Below are 20,019 nucleotides of genomic sequence, written 5' to 3' on the forward strand. Positions count from 1 at the left end.
TAAGAAGTTAAATAATGTGTATTATTTTTATTTCTCTATTTGTAAGTTTTAATTTCTGTAATTTTAATATAAATTTTTAATTTTTATGTTTATAAATAACTTCTAATAGCTTTGTTACATATCCAAACCTTAGTAACCAGGGTAGTCATACAGAATGTTTTAAACCACTGTCAATGGACCATAAAGTGATAAGCTTTACCACCAATGAAATTGAGACAGCTGTTGTGGGTGAATAAAGGAAATGCATCTAAACAAGCCAACCAATTGCTGAACAGCATTTATCTTTTTCCAACATTCTGGACTCCAGGGATCAATGCCAAAAGCAGAGGAAATGGGACTTCCTCTGGGCAAGTTCTGACACTCACGCTTACTGCAGAAAAATGCAGTAATGCATGATGACATCTGAAATCCTTTTAAACCTGTGTAATTCTCTGTGTCAGGCTTGATGCACTTCCAGCCTCTTTTTCTGTAAAACTCATTGAATCTAGTTGTTGAATGTTGACTTTGGAAAAGGAAATGTGAGAGTCTTGTGATTCCATTCTGTTTTGGAAATAAATAACCTGTTTAATCAACACTCAAATTCATTATCTATTAAGGTTTTGGTTTTCCTAGTTAGATATCCAGTGTAAGGAGTTAAAATGCACTGATGTTCAAGCATATAGAGATATACAAATAACCAGAGCCCTCTAAACATCTTTATATTGTTTTCTAAATGTGTTAATAAGAAATTGCAAAGAGAAGCCAGTGAGAACTGGTAAAAGAAGGATGAATAAAAGAATAATAAATAGCAGTTCAGATCCAGACCAGCAGGACTTGAGCCTGGATAGATAACGCCCTTCAAAACAATGTGATTTTATTGTGGTATGGATAGGTTGGAAGATTTCCGAATGCAAAATTGCAGCCGCTCTGATAGGACAGGCAGTTGACTATGCTCATGTATAAGGTTTTCAGGGCAGTGTTCATTTAAACAGATGGTGTTTGTTTATTTTTAATGAATCCCTCTGGGGTGAGTGAGTAAGTGGCTTATCAGACAATATGTTTTTTCTTCCGTCATCCAGAAACCGAAATGAGCTTGCCGAGACCCTTGAGCTCTTGAAAGCACAAATTGATCCTGCCCTGCTGAAAAACAACAATTCTCAGCAGGAGAATTCATCACGTGAAAGCCCAAGTATAGAAGATGAAGACACCAAAAAGGGTGAAGAAGCATCTACACAAGGTTTTCTGCCTTTTCTCACATTTTAAGTGTTGTGCTGTGGCAGTGTCAGAATTTTCAACTTGATTAAAAGTTACTGTTTTAGATTAGGACTCCTTAGAACAAACAAACAAAAGACCATTTCTGTTCATAGTAAATCAAGTGAACGCTGATAAATATTACTGATATATTTTTTAGTGCATATTTAGATGCAAGAGTTATTTATAAAAAGAGTGATATGTATAAATTGTTTTCCAGTTAATTTTATTTATGCTGTACATTTTGTGTAGTATTGTAAATATGTCAATGTATGTTTTTGTGGAGTATCCAACTGTTGCAGAACTTTTCCTGTTCTAATAACATTAAAATTTCAAGAAGAAAAAAAAATCTCTTTGTGCAATGCCATGATTGAAGTCAATACAATATGTGTATGTTATTTATTTTTACTTTTAATTTTGAATCAAAAATACAGGCTTTCTCCTCACAGTCTTGAAGAAGGCATGAGCTTATGTTGAAACAATTTGAAATACAAAAATATTTATACATGAAGTGGTTGTGAGCTGCCTCCACTATATTATTTTTTCTAGTAAAGAGTCCATTTTCCTTCCTTATTATCATGTCATTGCACATATTAAATATCTTGCCTGACTTGGTGGTTTGTGCATCAGTTTTACTTAGTATCAGCCTGAAATATTTTGTTACAAGATTTTTCTTAGGTTATGAGAAGCTAAGAGCTTGTTATCCCAAGTAATTTTACCCTGGTTACTACCTGACGTTAACATTTGGTTAAACTACAGGAAAGGAATTGCTCAATCAGAAACAAGATTTAAGATTCCAGGGTGTTAATGTGTGTTTCTGCAAGTCTGCTTAATTAATCTGTTACCTGCTGGAGAGGAGCTCAGTGGAGAAGGACCTGGGGGTCTTGGTGGACAGCAGGTTGGCCATGAGCCAGCAGTGTGCCCTTTGTGGCCAAGAAGGCCAATGGGATCCTGGGGTGCATTAAAGAGAGTGTGGCCAGCAGGTTGAAGGAGGTGATCCTCCCCCTCTACTCTGCCCTGCTTAGGCTACATTTAGACTACTGTGTCCAGTTCTGGGCTCCCCAGTTCAAAAGTCAGGGATCTCCTGGAAGGAGTCCAGAGGAGGTCCACAAAGATGATACAGGGCCTGGAGCACCTCCTGTATGAGGAAAGGCTGAGTCACCTGGGTCTATTCAGAAGACAACTGAGATCTGATAAGTGTTTATAAATATCTGAAGGGAGGTGGGAGGTAAGTAGATGAGGTCAGGCTCTTCCTGGTGGTGTGTAGCAATAAGACAAGGAGTAAGGGCCTAAAACTTGAACATAGGAAGTTTGATACTAACATTTGGAAGAACTTCTTTACAGTAAGGGTGATAGAGCCCTGGAACAAATTGTCCAGAGAGGTAGTGGAGTCTCCTTCTATGGAGATATTCAAGACCCATCCGGACACCTACCTGTGCCACCTATTGCAGGGAACTTGCTTTAGCAGGGGGTTGGACTCAGTGATCTCTTGAGGTCCCTTCCAACCCGTGACATTCTGTGGTTCTGTTGTTTAACTGGATATACAAAATTAGCAAGACCTGTCCTGGTTCTGAGTATCAAAGAGAAACACTTGCTTCTCATTCCTATTCTTTGCAACAAACATTGTAGAATGGAAGAAATAAATAGATAAAATAGAAGTTGGATTTGGAAGTGTTAAAAGACAAGTGCGTAAATCACAGTAAATACTGACAAACATTGGGAGAATTGTCTCCATCTAAGACATTTGCAACATATACCTTTGCATGTAGATGATAACACAATCTATGTGGTTACTGGTACTGCAGAGTTCATTTTAGAGTACTGATCTTGTCTTTGTCTCATTAAGAATTAGTCAGATCAGCTTAAATAATGTAATCAAGACCTCTGCTTTGAATATGATTTTACTGAAGTGAAAATAATTCATTTTATAACATCTTAACTGGAGTGTCCACTACAGACAATTGCACACTCCAGTGTCACCAAAGTCACTGGCTCTGCTGCCATACAGGATCACTCCTAGGCACTAGTCCCACAGACCTAATGATTAATGACATTATTTATATGTGCTGTTAATTAATTGCAGTCAACGTACTCACAGAGCAGCACTTCAATCATTTCAGTTTAGTAATTCTTCCTATTAGTCATCAAACTATCCTCAAATTCAAGGAATGTATTAAAGCCCTTCAGAAGTACTACGAAAATCTATCAGAAGGACTGAAAGCTGTTTTGACAGCTTTCCAAATAGCATTTAAGTCATTCATTCAAAAATAAATGGATCCAGTGCTTGCTTTTTTTTTTTTTTCTTTTTTTTTTTAACCTAGCCTGCTTGACTGGGGTAGCATTAAGACAATTTGTGCATCTGCTGAGTCATTGTGGCACATGAAGTGCTTTTTGAGCAGCTGGGAGAGTTAAAAAGTAGACCTTAGAACAACCATTGCTCTATTAGTGCAGGGAGAAGTTTTGGGGATTCTGGTGATGTTAGTTTGGGAAAAAGCAGTTGGTGGTGGGGAGAAATGGTTCAACCAAGTCAATCCAGAAAGAAGGGAAGAGAGGGTGGAAGGATATGTGCACGTTGAATGTGTCACTGTCAATTACTGACAAATGTCTTTAGAGAGGTGGCTTTAATGTTACAAGAGCTCAGAGTGGTGATTACCTCTATGAAGGGAGAAACAAGGCATCCTTCAGCCTTCAAACCTTACTGCTTCTGGTGCATCTATTGCATCTGGCGATGCGTCTTGCACCCTTTACTACTTGCTGAGGTTTATCTGGGTACATTCTTTGTATTTAGGAACATTCTGAAACATATGACTACTTCCTCACCACTCTTTTCTTTTGTAAAATGTTTTTTTTTTTCTCTAAATGTAATTAATTCACATGCTTGCCCTGCATGTTGGTAATCACTTTGGGAAGCTCTCAGCTTGCAAAAGAATAACACCACTGTGGAGGGAGAGGGGTGAGGTAGAAGAAAGAAAACATGGCTTTGTTGGGAGTTACGACATCTGTTCTCTAACATCTTCCAGATGGTAGAATATGCTGTTACACTATCTGTACTATATTATCTTTGCTTTTTCTAATTAGCTCTGTCCCTACCTGACTCAAAAAGCATGGCAAAATAAAACACCTGAGATGTTAAGTAGCTTCAGTAATGATAAATAATTGTCTGAAATACAGAGCAACAGAATAAATTTATGGTTTCTTCTGGATGCTGTAACTGTCCTTTGAGCCCCAGTGATCTAAAATTGCCTAAGCAAAGCAGGAATGATCTGATTTTTTAAGCTCTGCAGGATTTTCTGGTGTATGTTTGTCTTAAAAATGGCAAATGAAGTGCATGTAGAATATGATCTGTTACACGCATTTTGATTGTAAATAGAGGATGTAGTCGCTGCCCAGGACTAGAGAATCCAGGTGAATTTTCTATTGGTTGTTTTTTTTCCCCTATTGGTTGTTTTTTTCCCCCCCCATGAAATGCTGAAATACAGCAGTTAGATGTTTCTTGAAATAAAAATGTGTACAAACAGGGAACTGATTCATGTGAGTACCAGATTGATGATTCTGTGAGTACCAGAAGAGCTCTGAGTCTCCTGGGCAGCTTGACCTAGTGGATGGCAACCCTGCCCGTGGCAGGGGATTGGAACTGTGTGATCTTTATGGTCCCTTCCAACTTAAGCCATCCTATGATTCTGTGTGTGGGATTTGACTTGAAGAACATGGGATCTTACAGCACGGTCTGGTTTGTGAAAAAAAATCAGACACTCAAGTGAGATTTCTTGAAAGTTGATGCTCCTTTTACGCTGTGCTTAGGTTTTCTGTATCTGTTCTCTGAAGGTATTGCATTACAACTGAAGAGGAAGTTGAGATGTATAAAGGAGGATAAGTATAGAATTCTGCTAAAAGCTTCTGAAATTTAAGTTTATGTTGGTATGTAATTAAGCCAAATGGTGACTCTGTAGCTAAAAATTGGCAACCTCCTTGTTTAATGATGGCTTGAGACAAACCAGACTCCTAGTAATTCCAGGAGAGAATATTTATTTGCAGGGGGCTTTGGGTTGTTGATTTTTTTAGATACGCCTTCATTCTGATGGATGCTATTTGTAATCCTGTAGGTCCCCTGGTTGTTTCATCGTTGTTTTTCTCTGTCAACAGAAAACCAATTAAAAATCAAAGAAGAAAAAGATGAGGTGGAGGAACAGTCAAAGGAATTGGAAAGTCTTCCTCTTCCTGTGGTCAAAGAGGATGAAAACATGATGAAAGTAGAGAAGGCTGAAGAAAAAGAAATTATAAAATTGCCAGTAATAGTAAAATTAGAGAAGCCTTCGGAATACAATGAAGAGAAACAAGCTGTCAAAGAAGAAAGTGACTCTTTTAAAGAAAACGTCAAGCCTGTTAAAGTAGAGGTGAAGGAAAACAAAATAGAACCAAAAGACTTAAAAGAAGTAAAATGTTCTACTGACAAAATAGCAGTTCATGAGCCCGAGAGGTTGGAATTTTGTGTTAATGTCAAAACTCCGCAGGAAATTGTGGAGAAATCTGTAGAAGAAAGTGAGAAACTTAAAAATGACCAGCAGGCAAAAATACCTCTTAAAAAGCGAGAGATCAAGCTGACAGATGACTATGACAGTCCTATTAAGGGGTCCCTGTGTAAATGTGTGACTCCAACAAAGGATGTCTTGAAGGAAGAGGGGAAACCAGAAGAGGAAACTTTTAAGAGAGTCCCTACAATTACTGCTTTATGCCCTGATGGGAAAGTGCTGGTAAATGGAGAGGTTAGCAGTGAAAAAATAACCCCAAGTGTCATACAAAATAATAGGTCGGAGCACTCTGTCGGTACAAAGGAAGACAGCAGCTCATTAAAAGAGAAAAATGGTAAAAGTGGGGAAAAGGTATCGGACTCCCTAAATTCTGTTAGTAAAATTATAAAAGCATGTGAGGTTGAGAAAAATGCAGTAACTGTGGTGAAAGAGCTGGGGGCTGTGGTCTCTGAGGTTTCAAATCAGAAAGTGCCTTTAAAGGAGGAATCTAGTCCTGTGGAAAAAGAGAACCTTGACGGTCTGGCTACTGAAATGGTAGTGGAAGAATCTTCAAACTCTGAAGACTGTGCCAAAAAACCCGAAGAGAAACTAGCCACGATAATCAAAAAGGACAGACTGCCGCCACCCAAAGAATGTTTAGAGAAGCTGGAGAAGCCTACAAACTCATCTGCTCCTGCAGAACTGCCCAAGCCTGCACCGTCTGAGGAGGAGACCTTGAAAAGCAGAAGTGAGCCTGAGGAGAAACCTGATTCTCCCAAAGCTGTTGCGACACCCCCCCCATCTTCTTCTCCTGTTACTTTAGAGAAGTCTGTTTTGGAAGCAGAAGGCTCTGATGCTAAACCTGCTCTCCCTGAGGAGAGCCAAGTAGAAGAAAAATCGAGCCCTGAAAAGCCAGAAGAAGAGCCTGAAGCTGCCAAGCCAGAGCCAGAGGGATTAGAGGATGCCCATGCGTCCAATCTAGAGAACTCCTCGGAGAGTAAAAAGGATTCCCCAACACCTAAAAGCAAATTTAAGTATAAACTAGTTTCTGAAGAAGAAAGCTGTACAACAGATAATAAAGAGATAACTTCTGAAAGACAGAAAGAAGGGATTAAATTAACTATCAGGATCTCCAGTAGGAAGAGAAAGGCAGAACCACCACCAGAAGACGTCACTGCTGGCCGCACGTTAAGGAGATCCCCAAGAATATCTAAGCCTACTCCGAAAGTGGTGGAGACTCGGGATCAGAAATCTGACAAAAAACGAACTGAAGAGGAAGAGGAGAAACCTGCACATAAGCAGGAAAAAAAAGAAGACGCAAAAAAACAGGAGAAGGAGTCAAATTCTAAGGTTAACAAGGTAATATAGATTTACTGCTCGGGGCTGCCACAGTCTTTCCTAATAGGAGTATATGTATTTACATCAGAATATTAAGGATTACTTCCCTTTGGTCAGCCTTTGCATGGAGCTAGATTTGCTGTCTGGTTAGTGGACTCAGACAAGTTAAAACCACGCCCTAAGAGACTGCTAATATCTGTTGCCTTAGCAGCTTCTGACATCTTTCATGTAAGCAAAACAGAGGAGACCAAATCAACATGAGTGAGTTCTCCAAAACATGACATGATCAGACCTCAGTCAGTCTGACCGTGTGGCTGAATGGAGACTTCTGCCTCCTGTGGATTTTCTAGGTGGATACTTGCTGGTGTCTGGCTGGCCAGTTTGAGAATGAGCGTAAGCAAAGAAACAAATATTACGACTTCTTAGGTATGGGATACACAATTTGCTCTGGGCAGAGGGGTCTTTTTCATGATGAACTTGTGATTATGGGGTGTAGGTCTTACAAGTATGCAAGGTAAAAATAATTCAGAAAGTTAAATGCGTATCTGTATAGTGCTTGTAAATTAATGTAATTATAAACAACTTCATTCATTTAACTTCCTTATGTTTCTGGATGTGCAATGCCAAAGAAAAGCAAGGAGGAAAAAGCAGTCTGTATTTTTAAGTACTCTTTTCTATCCACTTGAAATCCTGTTCACTTTTCACTGCTGTGCATTTCCTTATTGTTCCTGTAGTTATACCAACACACTCACATATTCAGCGAGTTCTGAATAATCTTCATAAAATGAACAGTTTTACTGAATATTTTATCTTTGTTTTCTTTTTGAAAAGGATCTATTTTAAAATAGATTGGAAATAATGATGACGTATGACGAAGCCTCAAATTAAATTAATTCTGTCACAGATTTAAAGTAAAGTTTTCTACTAAGGTTTAGTGAATAATGACATCACTAAAGAGACAGAAGTTAATGATAAGAACCTGAAATGAAATTTTGCCAATAGGATGTATTGCTGTGGTATGAGTGTGTCCTGCAGAATATTTTGTAATTCTGGTTTATATAGCTGGTTCAGAACAGTGAGTAACCTAGTCATAAATGAAGTGTTTTGAGCTGAAAAACCTAGAAAGTGTATTTTCCTTTTTCAGTGTCTGGAGGGTAAAAAATATTTGTGAGAACTTGGATTTTTGGTGTATTATTGTGAAGTTAAAATATCCTGGTTGTAGGAAGTAGTTTTAACTAATACAAAATGGGACTCTGAATTGTAATTGAGTTCTGTTTTTCGTCCAAAATATATCTTAAACAAATCTCTGATAAAACTTAACACTTCATGTAGTAGATAAGAGAAGTCATTTTTCCATTCCTTAAAATAAATAAATGTCCAAATAAGTCACTGCTAAGACATGTGGTTATTTTATTAAGGTGGATATGGTATAAAAGGGTGAATGCCCTTTTCAGTTAGCATCTAATTAATTGTTTTTTTACTTAAGAAAAGGAATGGAAAAGTATAAATGTGAAAGCAGACTGTGCCCTTACATGGTGCACTGATTTTCTTTCAGAATACTGTGCCTATCATAGAAGAGAGCTTCAAAAACATTGAAATTAATGTACTTGTTAGAGTGAAAACATATTTCCTAAAGAAAAATGGAAGAGATGAAGTGTATGTTAAAAAAGAAAAAAAGCCGACTATGTATATACAGATATTCAGTTTGGATTGAGGAGAACTATCATAAAAAACTCGAAATGTGGAATTTACCACGTTCACAAACAAGGTTACTTTTTCAGAGTGGAAGGGTCTCAGCCACTGATCTGTCTTTTTGGTTTGAAATCTCATTTGAAAATTTCTCCCTGCAGGTAGATACGTAGTTTTCTCCCTTTAGTATCCTATTGAACCTCAGGGTTCATTGAAGGTATCTGGTCATTGAAATGTTCTCTTGTGAAGTTATTGCAACTGCTCTGATTGAGATGAATCACTTTACTGTAGAGAGAAATATCTTTTAGGATCTGGGAAGAAACTGTAAGTTTCCTTTGTGTTTTCTCTTTGAAATGGCATCACTCAGAGAAGCAAAGTTCGGTGGACGGGTACACGAACACGTGGCAGGTGGAAATACTCAAGCAATGAAGAAAGTGAAGACTCAGAGAGTGAAAAAAACTCTTATGAAGAGGAGGAAGAGGAAGAAGAGGAGGAAGAAGAAGCTGCACCTGCTGACGATGATGAACCATGCAAGAAGTGTGGCCTTCCCAATCACCCTGAGCTGGTAGGCTTTGGGGGAAAGCTTCTTTTGAGAGATATGGGCAGTTCTATTAGATCAGCGGAGTGTCTGAAGGTACACCATTCTTTGGGGTGGCTGTGTGTAGAAGTAGAAGCCCAACAAGCTTTCAGTGCTTCTGATGTTTATGGTCCTGGTTCATCAGTAGTACATATTGTCGTAGATTACCATGATTAGGTGGGAAATTGAATATACAGCCTTGCTGTGAGTCCACAAAATGAGCATATTCTCAGGTGTGTGGAAGATATCCCAGCATGGTTGAGACAAAGTTAGAATATTAGGATGCTATAGAGATGAGTATTCCACTAGATGCTCACATAGTTTATGTGAACATTATTGCTGTTTTAATGGAAGTAGCTTTACCCAGCTAAGGAAGAATCCCAATAGTTGCCTGGTTCTGTATACCCCAGAGAGTCTGTGAGTCTTTGTCTCTACCACCATGGGCCTAAGAGCACCCCAGCCAAGGAAACTGCCTAAGATTGCTGTGGTTCCCTCCTGGCCTGCGTGGCCAGGTTTCCCTTGTGTGGATGTGAGTGCACAGGGAAAACAGTTCCCACCACATCTTGTTCAGATGTAGTTTTCTATTTAGTCCAGGGTCTGGAAAGCATTACGGGATTCCACAGTACATGTACGCAGTCTGTGTAATCCAGTAGTGCTGAGTTGCCTGAGAATACAAAACAAGATGAAATCTGGTGCTAAAGTGGAAAACTGTGATACATACTTGCTCATAAAAACCTCCCCTGGCCTTGGAAACATCCAGTGATAAGTGATACAAGATTTTTTTTTGGTTTTGGCACAGTCCAAAGTATTTATGAAGTGCTTCTGTGTTGGCGGGGAAAATAGTTCTAGAGCTTGTTACACGTTGTGAATGCCAAAAGACATTCCTGATTTGTTTTGTTTCAACAGATTTTGTTATGTGACTCCTGTGACAGCGGATACCATACAGCTTGCCTTCGCCCTCCTTTGATGATAATCCCTGATGGAGAATGGTTCTGCCCACCTTGCCAGCACGTATGGTTCCTGTTCCACTTCCCTTTCAGCATTGCGGTTGTGGAGATTTGTTGGGAGTTTTAACTGTTTCTTTCTTTCTTTCATCTTTTTTTTCTGTTACAAAGCAGACTGTGATGCATTGTAGGGATGCTGATCTTCCCCTTTAGCCATTAGTAAAACTGTTTTATGAGGTGGTTTTCCTTTCCCCTTCCTTCTTCTGCTAGTGATGAATACTGCATATTGCTGTTTTGTTCTTGAATTTGTTAAATAACTTCAAGAATGACATAGTATTAAGAGTATAATATCATAATTTTTCACAAAGAAGCATCACGTTGTCATCCAGGAGAGGGAGGCATAGAATCATAGAATTTCCTGATCTGGAAGGGAGCCCTAAGGATCAAGTCCAGCAAGGATTAATTGGGGACCAAAGCAAGCAGCTGTTTCTGAAGTACTGTTCCTCCTTCAGAAACATTTGCTCAGAGGCTGGTAGAGAAAGCTGCCATTAGCATCTCCTAGAAAACCCAGTGTTTTCCCTGCTCAGTAACAGACAAGTATGAGCACTTTTTAAAGGTTACGAGCTGCTTCTTAAAAAAAGGTTAAAAAAATGTTGTGCATATGTCTGGTTTAATTTTAAGCATATCTAAATAGAGGTGGTGATGCTTGGAATGAAAAGCCAGAGAGAGTGCAATGCTGTTCCTGTTAAATGAATGGGGAACCATCCTTTAGGACTAGAGGGAATGGCTTAGGACTAGAGGGAATGGCTTCAAGCTGCACCAGGGAAGATTCAGGCTGGACATTAGGAAATACTACTTCTCTGAAAGGGTGATCAGGCACTGGAATGGGCTGCCCAGAGAGGTGGTGGAGTCACCGACCCTGGTGGTGTTCAAAGAGCGTTTGGATGTTGTGTTGAGGGACATGGTTTAGCGAGAACCATTGGTGAAGGGCGAATGGTTGGACTGGATGATCCTGTGGGTCTCTTCCAACCTTTGTGATTCCATGATTCTATGATTCTATGCATGTTTTCAGAATAGTCTGCCTGAAGATCTCTGATCTTTCTTTCTTTTAGAAGAATCCTTTGTCAAAATGGCTGTTGCTCTGCAAAATGCTTGCCACCTTGGCCATGGCTGTATTGTGCATTTTCAGTTGTCTTCTGAGAAGTAGTTTGGGTGTAGTAGCCATGATCTTGAATCACAAGAATGTTTTCTTCCTTAAACAATTTCATACTGCTGCTTGCAGTTAAGGCATCTCCTTGCTTGGTTGATGCTTAAAAATTTTCAACATGAAAAATAAGAGATCTGTAAAAGGGTGATGATCATCCTTGGAAGTAGTGTGATGAGGGCATGGACATGAAGCAAGGCACAGCTTGTCTATAAAAAATAATTCTTACACATGGCTCCTGAATTATTAAATGGCATTCTAAGATATGGAATATTTGGTTAAAAATGGTGCTAGAATGTGCCTCTATCTTATATCTATGGTGTCCATAGACTCACATCTCTCCAAAGGTTAAGGTAAATACCAGACAGCACTGTTAACACAGCTTTGTGTATGTGTGTTATGTATGTTGACACATATAGAAATAGTGCATGAAGTGTCTGAACAGGAGAGGGAAACAGTTCTGAAAGAAACTAATCCTGTGTTTCATTCCCTTAGAAACTACTCTGTGAGAAATTAGAAGAACAATTACAAGATCTGGATGTCGTCTTAAAAAAGAAGGAGCGTGCAGAACGCAGGTACTGCTGTATGGCTGTGTTTACAGCAAACTGTGACTGTACATGCATTAAAGGAAACTGGAGACTGGGACATGGCGAGCCCAGTTTTGTCTTCACAATGATTAGTGGTTATCGGTGGCGCAGTGCTGAGAGGGCTTGCAGGAAGGGCGAAGAAGTCCAATAATTAGAAAAGATAAATAAATAAATTTGCATTGAACTTGGGTCAAGGTGTCAGGTTGGCTTTCCCACAGCTGTACTTAAATGGTTTTCAGCACTGGTTCAGCTGCATGTTATAAATACTGTCATCCACGTGTAAATATCCTGCTGACAGCAAGGTTAACCCCTGCCTTTGGTATAAAGGTAATCCAGATTAATGTGGTTTCTGAGTCTTGTTGCTTTAGATTCTGTTAAACTTCACCTGTTCTACACGATGATGCAATTGCCACAGTGCATCTGAGTCACAGCTTTGGCTGACATTTTGCATTCACTCCAGCCATTTCCAGAGGCTCACTGCAAATGAGTCTGCTGTGCTTGTGGGTAGCATCCTTAGTGCTTAGAACATCCTATCTGCAGTTTTCAGATCTGGGGAAGAGGGATGTGAAACAGAGTTTGCATAATATACAGCTTGTTAGAATGTATATTGAGCACTCTATAACATTTAATGACATCTATATACATTATTAAACACAATTTTGCATGAACTGCATCTTAAAAGCCAAATTCACCTGAAGATGAGACCCCTTGAAATACAGTAATTGGGCAGGTTTGTATTTGTAGCATAATACTGACATCACATGGGATACAATGGTTTGGTGCTTGGGAGAGTGGAGCAGAATCCATGTTTGCATTCAGCCTCTGTCAGACCTTCTGTTTGTGATTGCTGTTGTAGCAGCAACAGTGACAGTGGCAGATCAGGTACCAACTGTTCTCAGCTTCTGCTCAGAGCGGATCTAGATCACACTGCAGTAAAATTACCCTTGGTTTGCCAATTAGTGAATTTGTAGCTGTGGGAACAAAGCAATTAGCTGTTTTTGTGAGTGAGCTCAGCTTACACACAGCCTCCATCTGTGCAGGAGTGTGGGACAGAAGAACTGTGTCTGCTGCTCTGTTTTATGGTGGGAATTCTCATTGCTAGTGAACAATATTTTGGTCCTACTTTGGTAAATACTGACAACAATTACTTGGAATGCAGGTTTTTTCCAGTCTGTTGAACTTCTTTGAAATCAGTGGTATTGCATGGGAATATGGCTTTATAACTGTTACAGGAGAGCACACAATCAATACAGTAGCAGTCTTCAGTGTCTGAAACAGATGTTTCACAACCATTTTGCAATCAGATCCTCATTCCAAATTAACCTAATGTTTTCTGTTGTACACCACAAAAGGTTTCCTTTAAGAGGAGAGAAGTGAGTTTGGGATATAAAGATTTTGTGATACAGTAATTGAGTATCAAAGTTTTTCAACCTAATGGTGGTGTATTTTAGTAAACTGTCAGGTGAGAAGGCTGAAGGGAGCAAGAATTGTGATGCTAGAGGAAATTACAGTGTTCTGTTTTATTGCTGTGTAAATTACAGTTGATTGTTTGGGGCACAGGAACACTTTAATGTTTCTGTAAGATCACAGTACCTCTTGTCTGTTTTGCTGGGAAGGGGAACAATTGTCCCATCGTGGGCACTCACGCTTAGCATCTTCTTGGTATTGTTATCAGATTCGGTGTTGGTTTTTGAACTGGTGACACTGTTGTGCCCGTGCAGTTATTCCCAACCTTTCAGGAATCTGATTGAAATCAATTCAGCTGTTCAGCTGTGTTCTTACACATCTCCAAAGTGCCACAGATGTTCAGTGAAAGCTTTTCAGTTTCATAACGACTCTGACAAATATGTACATCAAAGTCGTACCCTTATTTTTCTCCCATTCCTGAATTTGGGGTGTGTACCTAAGCCAGGGGAGGTTAAGCAGATCTCAGAACCTTCATGGATCATGTTTAAAAACAGCTGAATTTTTCTCATCCCTCCCATCTCTTCATGTTTTGCATTAAAAGAAATGAGAAATGGAAGAGACGGTCAAAGACATTCACTGTATATTAAAATGTTCTTATTTTTAGTTCCTTTCTGATTTTAGGAGTTGTATTCCTTGCCTTAAGATGCTACTTAGTTGCATTTTTAGAGCATAGTGACTTTGCAAAGGGTAAAATTTCCTCCTCATCCAACCAACCTCATGGTGGACGAAGACCATTTCTTTTGGTCTATCAGTTTGGAGAGCTGATATTAGGAGGCACAATCAATTACTTCAATAGAAAACCAACGTTTTCTATTTAGATATGATACAGAGTTGTCAAAGCTTATGGTCTTTTTGGCTTTAAAATAACCTGAAATCCATTTGTACTCTCTGTCAGTATTACTTTAGGAACTATATGTGTTCGTCTTATTTAATAAAGAAATACGATACTAGATTCTTTTAGTAGATAGTTCTCCAGAAAGTTGTTGCATAAGAATGTATAGTGCAGAAGGCTAATCAGAAAACTACTTTAAAATTGACTTAGATTCCTTCCAAATTAATCAAAGTATTGGAAACCAAATTTTTACTCATAGATGCCTGTAACTATTTGCACAAAATGATGCACGTTTGAAGTAGAGGTATTGGATCATAGAATCCTAGAATGGCTTGGGTTAGAAGGGCCCTCCAAGATCATGTGGCTCCAAAACCCTACCGCAGGCTGTGTTGATCAGGTTGCCCAGTCACTAGATGAGGTTTCCCAGGGCCCCATCTAACTTGGCCACCTCCAGGGATGGGGGACGTTTGGGTAGAGGTGTGGATGACTTGTATGCATGATGCATCCTGTTGCAAGTCCATTGTAATTGGGTATGTGCTCAGTGCAGCTACGCAGTGTAACTGCACAAGTCTGATTCTGGTTGATTAATGCAGAATCTTTATCTGAAAAAATCAGAAGAGTTTAGCATTGGTTCTTGCATGATTTTGTTTCAACTGTGGTGATGCTTCACCAGATCTTGAGAGCTGGAGGTTTTCTGGCAAATGTCTCATCCATACACATGTCCCTGCACAGAGGTGTCCTGCAGCAGCTGTGTTCTAAATCACTTTTATTCAAAATACTGTTAAAATCTGTAGAGGTATCGCTCACTTTCAGAGTCCTTGCAGGCTCACCAGCTTTCTTTGTTATTCTCATTCATTTAAATTATCTCTCATGTTAATGGAGAAGGTTATAGATTCTTCTTAGCTCAGAGATCAGAACCTAGTGCTGTTTGAGAGGTGCTAGGAAGTCTGAGGTATCCTGGGGTGGACAGATATCCCACTGGAGCATCAAGCAGAGTCCAGGAGCCAGACATGGCGATTCAGATGGCAGTGGATGCTTGCTAAGCTAAGCTTGCTGCTACTGCCTAAACTCAGTTTTACTTTGATTGAATCCTGTTACCTGCTGTGGATCATAAGGGCAGCCTACTTTTCCTTACAGTAGATTTTCCTGTATTTGAGCACTGTTCTCTCTCCTGGTTCTCTGAACCAGATGTCCCTGCTTCTTTAGCTTTTCCTGCACTCCAGTAATTCCTACTGGGTTAGTCATAAAATGTCTTCATTATCTTACAGGCTGTTCTCTTGTCCATGCATCTTTCAGCCACCGTGCATCTTCAAACTCCATTGTTTGTGAGATCTCTTTGGAAATCACTTACGTTATACATACAGGAAAATGTAATCACATGGGATTTAATATGTAATTTCAACAGCAATAACTTTTCAGTTGGTGCATCCTCCTGGGATGGTTATGGTGCTACTTGCAGTGTTATTTTGGATATCCACAGTCTTTCTGTCAGCTTATATTCTTTTTTCTCTCCTAAAGAAAAGAGCGACTGGTGTATGTGGGTATCAGCATTGAGAACATCATTCCACCACAGGTAAGTTACTGTGTCTGTGTTGTATTATTCTTTTATTTTCTACACTTCTCAAGGAAGAAGGTTCTGAACGGTGTGTTAGAAGAGCTAGGAGTATCTTGGAAAGAAAGATCAGTGTATATGTAGGACAGAAACAACTCCAGGGCCTTCCTTTTAGTCTGAACTTGTGAGTTTAGCAGAGGGGCTTTGGGGCCCTCCATCAGTGAAGAATCTCAGAATCAACTTCCCCCATTAAAATTGGGATGTCAGTAGAATCCATTGCCATTCTGTGGGCTTTAAGGGTAGGATTCAGTTTCATAACTCTGGTATCTATGTCTGAGCCAGTGTCACAGCCTTCCTTTAGAAGCGATGGAGGGAGATGAGTGTTTTATGGCTTTTTGACGGGGGTGGGAGGTAGTACCTATTAGAAGCATAACATTTTCCTCCCAAAAACGCATATTGAAGTTACATTTGATGAAAAACTATCAACATTTTGTGTTTTAGTAACAGATGTTCCTATATGGTTTCACTTTACAGAAAAGGAAAGAATAAATCTTTTTATTCATGTGGAGATTGTCCTTTTCTCACTTCTTGAATACATTTTCAAGTGAATTTCTTCATGTCATAGCCAAATGCCTTCATCCAAAGTTATGTCATCTCTTCTTCCATGAGAGTTTAAAACAAAACTTCTGTTTAGGTATAGACTTTCCACTCTGACAGTAATAAAGCCAGCTTTCTCCCTCTGTCTCTGGATAGCAGATAAATAGTAACAGATTTTGCAGACTTGCAAGAGACTCTCTGGCTGAGAGTCTGAAACTCAACCCAGGGACAGATTTTTTAAAAATGAATAAATTGGAAAGAATGTAATAAAATTAAACTGTGTGGATTTCATCAAAGCTGCACCATGTAAAGGCATTTGTAGTGGCTCAGACCAAAGCCAGCCCCTGCACAAGCCACCCTTGTTGTTGGCTATATGGATCAAAGAACAGTGTGGTGGCACAGGGGCAGAGTCGCTGTGCACAGAGACTTACCTGATTGGTTTGTTCAGCTTGCTGCATTTACAGGAGCTGGGAGCATCACCTGGTTGCTGTAGCATTAACACGGTGGTACAGTGGAACCTCAGCCTTTGAGTAATGTGTTTGTGTGTGGTGTGAGCATGAGAAAACTGGAGGGAGTGAAGAGAACTTCTTGACAGTTCTGTCTTATGTCAACAGGAGCCAGAAATCCCTGAAGGTCAAGAAGAAAAAAAGAAAGATTCCAAAAAGCACAAATCAAAGCTGCTTGAAAGGAGGTCTACCAGAACCCGGAAATGCATAAGCTACAGGTAGGCAGCTTGTTTAAACAGTTTATAAAGCAAAAAGAAAGCATACTATCATTTTCCTTCTCAGTCAACCTCCTGCTTCTCATGCACACTTTTACATTTAAAAGAGAGGCCAAATTAAAGTGTCTGTGTTGTTTCCTCTGAATACTGGTTATGCTGGATGTTTGTGAAACAGAGGTGCTTATTACTTTGTATATTGAAAATTGGATGCATAAAAAGTTAAAACATGTGGTACTTTGTTCAGCAGTGCTGGAGAAGAAGATGGTGTTATCGCAGCACCTGCAGTAAGTTAAAGCAGGTGGATTATACTCCTGCTTTCTGTTGGAAGGGAAAACTTTTGCTCCTGTCTAAAGGCCTGAAGTTCCCATCTCTCTTTTTTTCCTCTGTGGGGACTGGAGAAGAGCACTGCTGCCTGAGAGCTTGTGTTTTTTGTTGCAGTTGCATTAGGAATATAAGGAGTCTTGCCTTTCCCACAGTGCTTGTTCTTTGTAGACCCGTATCATAATAAATGAGAACGTTACAACTTCCACAACTTTCCAGCAAATAGCCGTGGTTAAACTCAGTCTGGTTGTGCCACTGAGGAGAGATGTGACCTTTGCGTTGGTTTTTCAGCCTGCTTAGCAAACTCATTCTGACCTTACTTAGCTGTTGAGTTTCTGTAACTTATAAAATTAACAGCAGAAGCCACACTAACAAAAATGTCATTTCTGGCTTGTGAAATTAAGTATTTCTATAAGGAACATGATGCCAGGGGCACAATTAGATAGATTTGCTGCTATGTCCATGACAGGTCAGGCAGCATCTGGCCAGGAATCTTACCTGTGGGATATCTGGCATGGCTTCAGCAGGACACACGTTATAGAGAGGCAATAAATATTGTTGGAAGTAATGTTTATTGTAATGTTGCTCCTGAAGATCAGTCTTTGATAGAAAATGACAGTCTGTCTCACAGACTGTATCACGCACATAACTTTGAGCTGGTGAAAGTATTGCACATGTCAGTGTGCCACTTCAAATCTATATGTTTGCAGTGAAGTCCTATTAGCACCAGTGAGAACTGTGCGTGCTTTCCTTCCAAGGGGGAAAATAAATGCTAAATGTCTCATTCTGCTTACAGACAAATCTGTATTGTTAGCATTCTGGTTCTCTGAAGACAGGTTAGTTCCTTTTTTTGTCATCTGTGCTTTCCTTTTGTGAGAAGGTTAGCAAAAATCTGCTTCCTGAATAAAGCAGCAGCAGCAATGATGTACCATTACAGCTAATTGACAAGCAGTTGTCAGCCCACATTGGATTTCAGGCTATTTGTGACTTGAGAGCATTAAGTGATTTCTCACATTTTAAAGGTTTTTTTTTTTTTTAGTGCTGTAGAGGGAAAGTAGTGTTTGGGTGATATGGGACAAGTCTTATTGATGGAATAATTTCAGAGTTACTTCCTTACTGTGTAAAGTGGCCTTAAACATGACATACAGTTGTTCTCGGGATATACAGAAAGACCAGCAATCAGTCACCTCATTTTAAAAGAAGGTGTTTTATGGCTGCTGTTGGGTTATAGAGCAATACCGGATCTGTTCTTGTCTTCTTCTGCTGGAGGTTACAATGGAGGACAGAGAAAAACGTACCTGCGATCTTTCTTTAGTGACTGGCAAGCCAAATCTTTGATGAAAGTATGGACCCATGCAGTCATTTCTGTTTTAAAAACAGAGAAACAAGTGGAAAAAATAATCTAAACAGAATGTCTTTCCTACAAAGATAATACAAGTTGTACTTTTTGTGTGTAATTCCTCAAGGTGGACTCTGGGTAATACAGGTAACATTCCCTTGTTACAAGACTGCAATTCCTAACTGCAGAAACCATCTAAAGAAGTCATCTTCTGTGTAGGAGGACTGGCTCCTTTCTCCTCCATTTGCTCTTCCCCTTCAATGAGCCATTCTGTGTGCAGGGATTGAGGCAGGCTTACAAAAGCGAACTGCTTCTCTTTTTCCTATTCAGTTATGTAACGTTACCTTATGGTTTATTTGTGTGTTGCTATGAAGAGCTCTGTACGGTACATCTCCTCTGGTTCAGCTTAGAGTGCTGCCAGTCCATAACGTGTAATTACTGTGAGCAGAAATGAAGCTATGTGAAATGCATTCTCAAGGCAAGGGTGAATAATTATCCCTTGGCTTTAATAGGTGCTTTCCAGGAAGCCTGTTCTGCAAATAGGCAGTGTGTATGTCATCCCTATAAAAGGTGTGAAGGAATTGCTGATGTTTGGTGTGGTACCATTGCAAATAGTTTTCAAATTACGTATCATTAAATTCAGCAGTGTGTCGTGTAAAACGAACGTGCTTTTCTGTTCATGTAACTCAGTACTAAAAGGTCTGACAGTGATAAATACTTCACTTGCAAATAGAAATAATAAGCATATCTTCTAGAAAACATCAGTTTTCTCATGCATCCGCCCCTTTGTCTATGTTATTTTGTCTTTTATGCAGCCCATTTCCTATGCAGTGTGGTTGGTTAAAGCGGTTTTAGATGTTGGGGTATGTTTCTGTAACGTCATATAAAATCATAAATGAAAACTGTTACTTTTAGGTTTGATGAATTTGATGAGGCAATTGATGAGGCAATTGAAGATGACATCAAGGAAGCTGATGGAGGAGGTATGTTTCTCTTATTTATTTTTCATTCCAATGGTGGTATGAAGGTTGAGACCGAATTTATTTTGGTATGACAGGCAATGAATAGAGTCCTCTCCCTTATGCTGTGTAATTTACCGTTCTTAATATTGCA

General features: G+C 39.4%; 1 protein-coding gene across 2 annotated transcripts in view; it reads left to right on the plus strand.

Annotated features, from left to right (window-relative positions):
- The window catches only part of RSF1 (remodeling and spacing factor 1), a 59,160-nt gene that overhangs the window by 26,163 nt on the left and 12,978 nt on the right, over positions 1–20,019 (plus strand). For both annotated transcript variants that reach the window (XM_040704597.2, XM_040704600.2), the window contains 8 exons: positions 1,059–1,216; positions 5,374–7,097; positions 9,133–9,330; positions 10,249–10,353; positions 11,986–12,065; positions 15,895–15,949; positions 17,140–17,249; positions 19,822–19,889. In XM_040704597.2, the coding sequence (XP_040560531.1) occupies positions 1,059–1,216; positions 5,374–7,097; positions 9,133–9,330; positions 10,249–10,353; positions 11,986–12,065; positions 15,895–15,949; positions 17,140–17,249; positions 19,822–19,889 (2,498 nt within the window). The remainder of the gene's footprint in view (positions 1–1,058; positions 1,217–5,373; positions 7,098–9,132; positions 9,331–10,248; positions 10,354–11,985; positions 12,066–15,894; positions 15,950–17,139; positions 17,250–19,821; positions 19,890–20,019) is intronic.

This window comes from Gallus gallus, chromosome 1 (assembly GCF_016699485.2).
Source record: "Gallus gallus isolate bGalGal1 chromosome 1, bGalGal1.mat.broiler.GRCg7b, whole genome shotgun sequence".
NCBI lineage: Eukaryota > Metazoa > Chordata > Aves > Galliformes > Phasianidae > Gallus > Gallus gallus.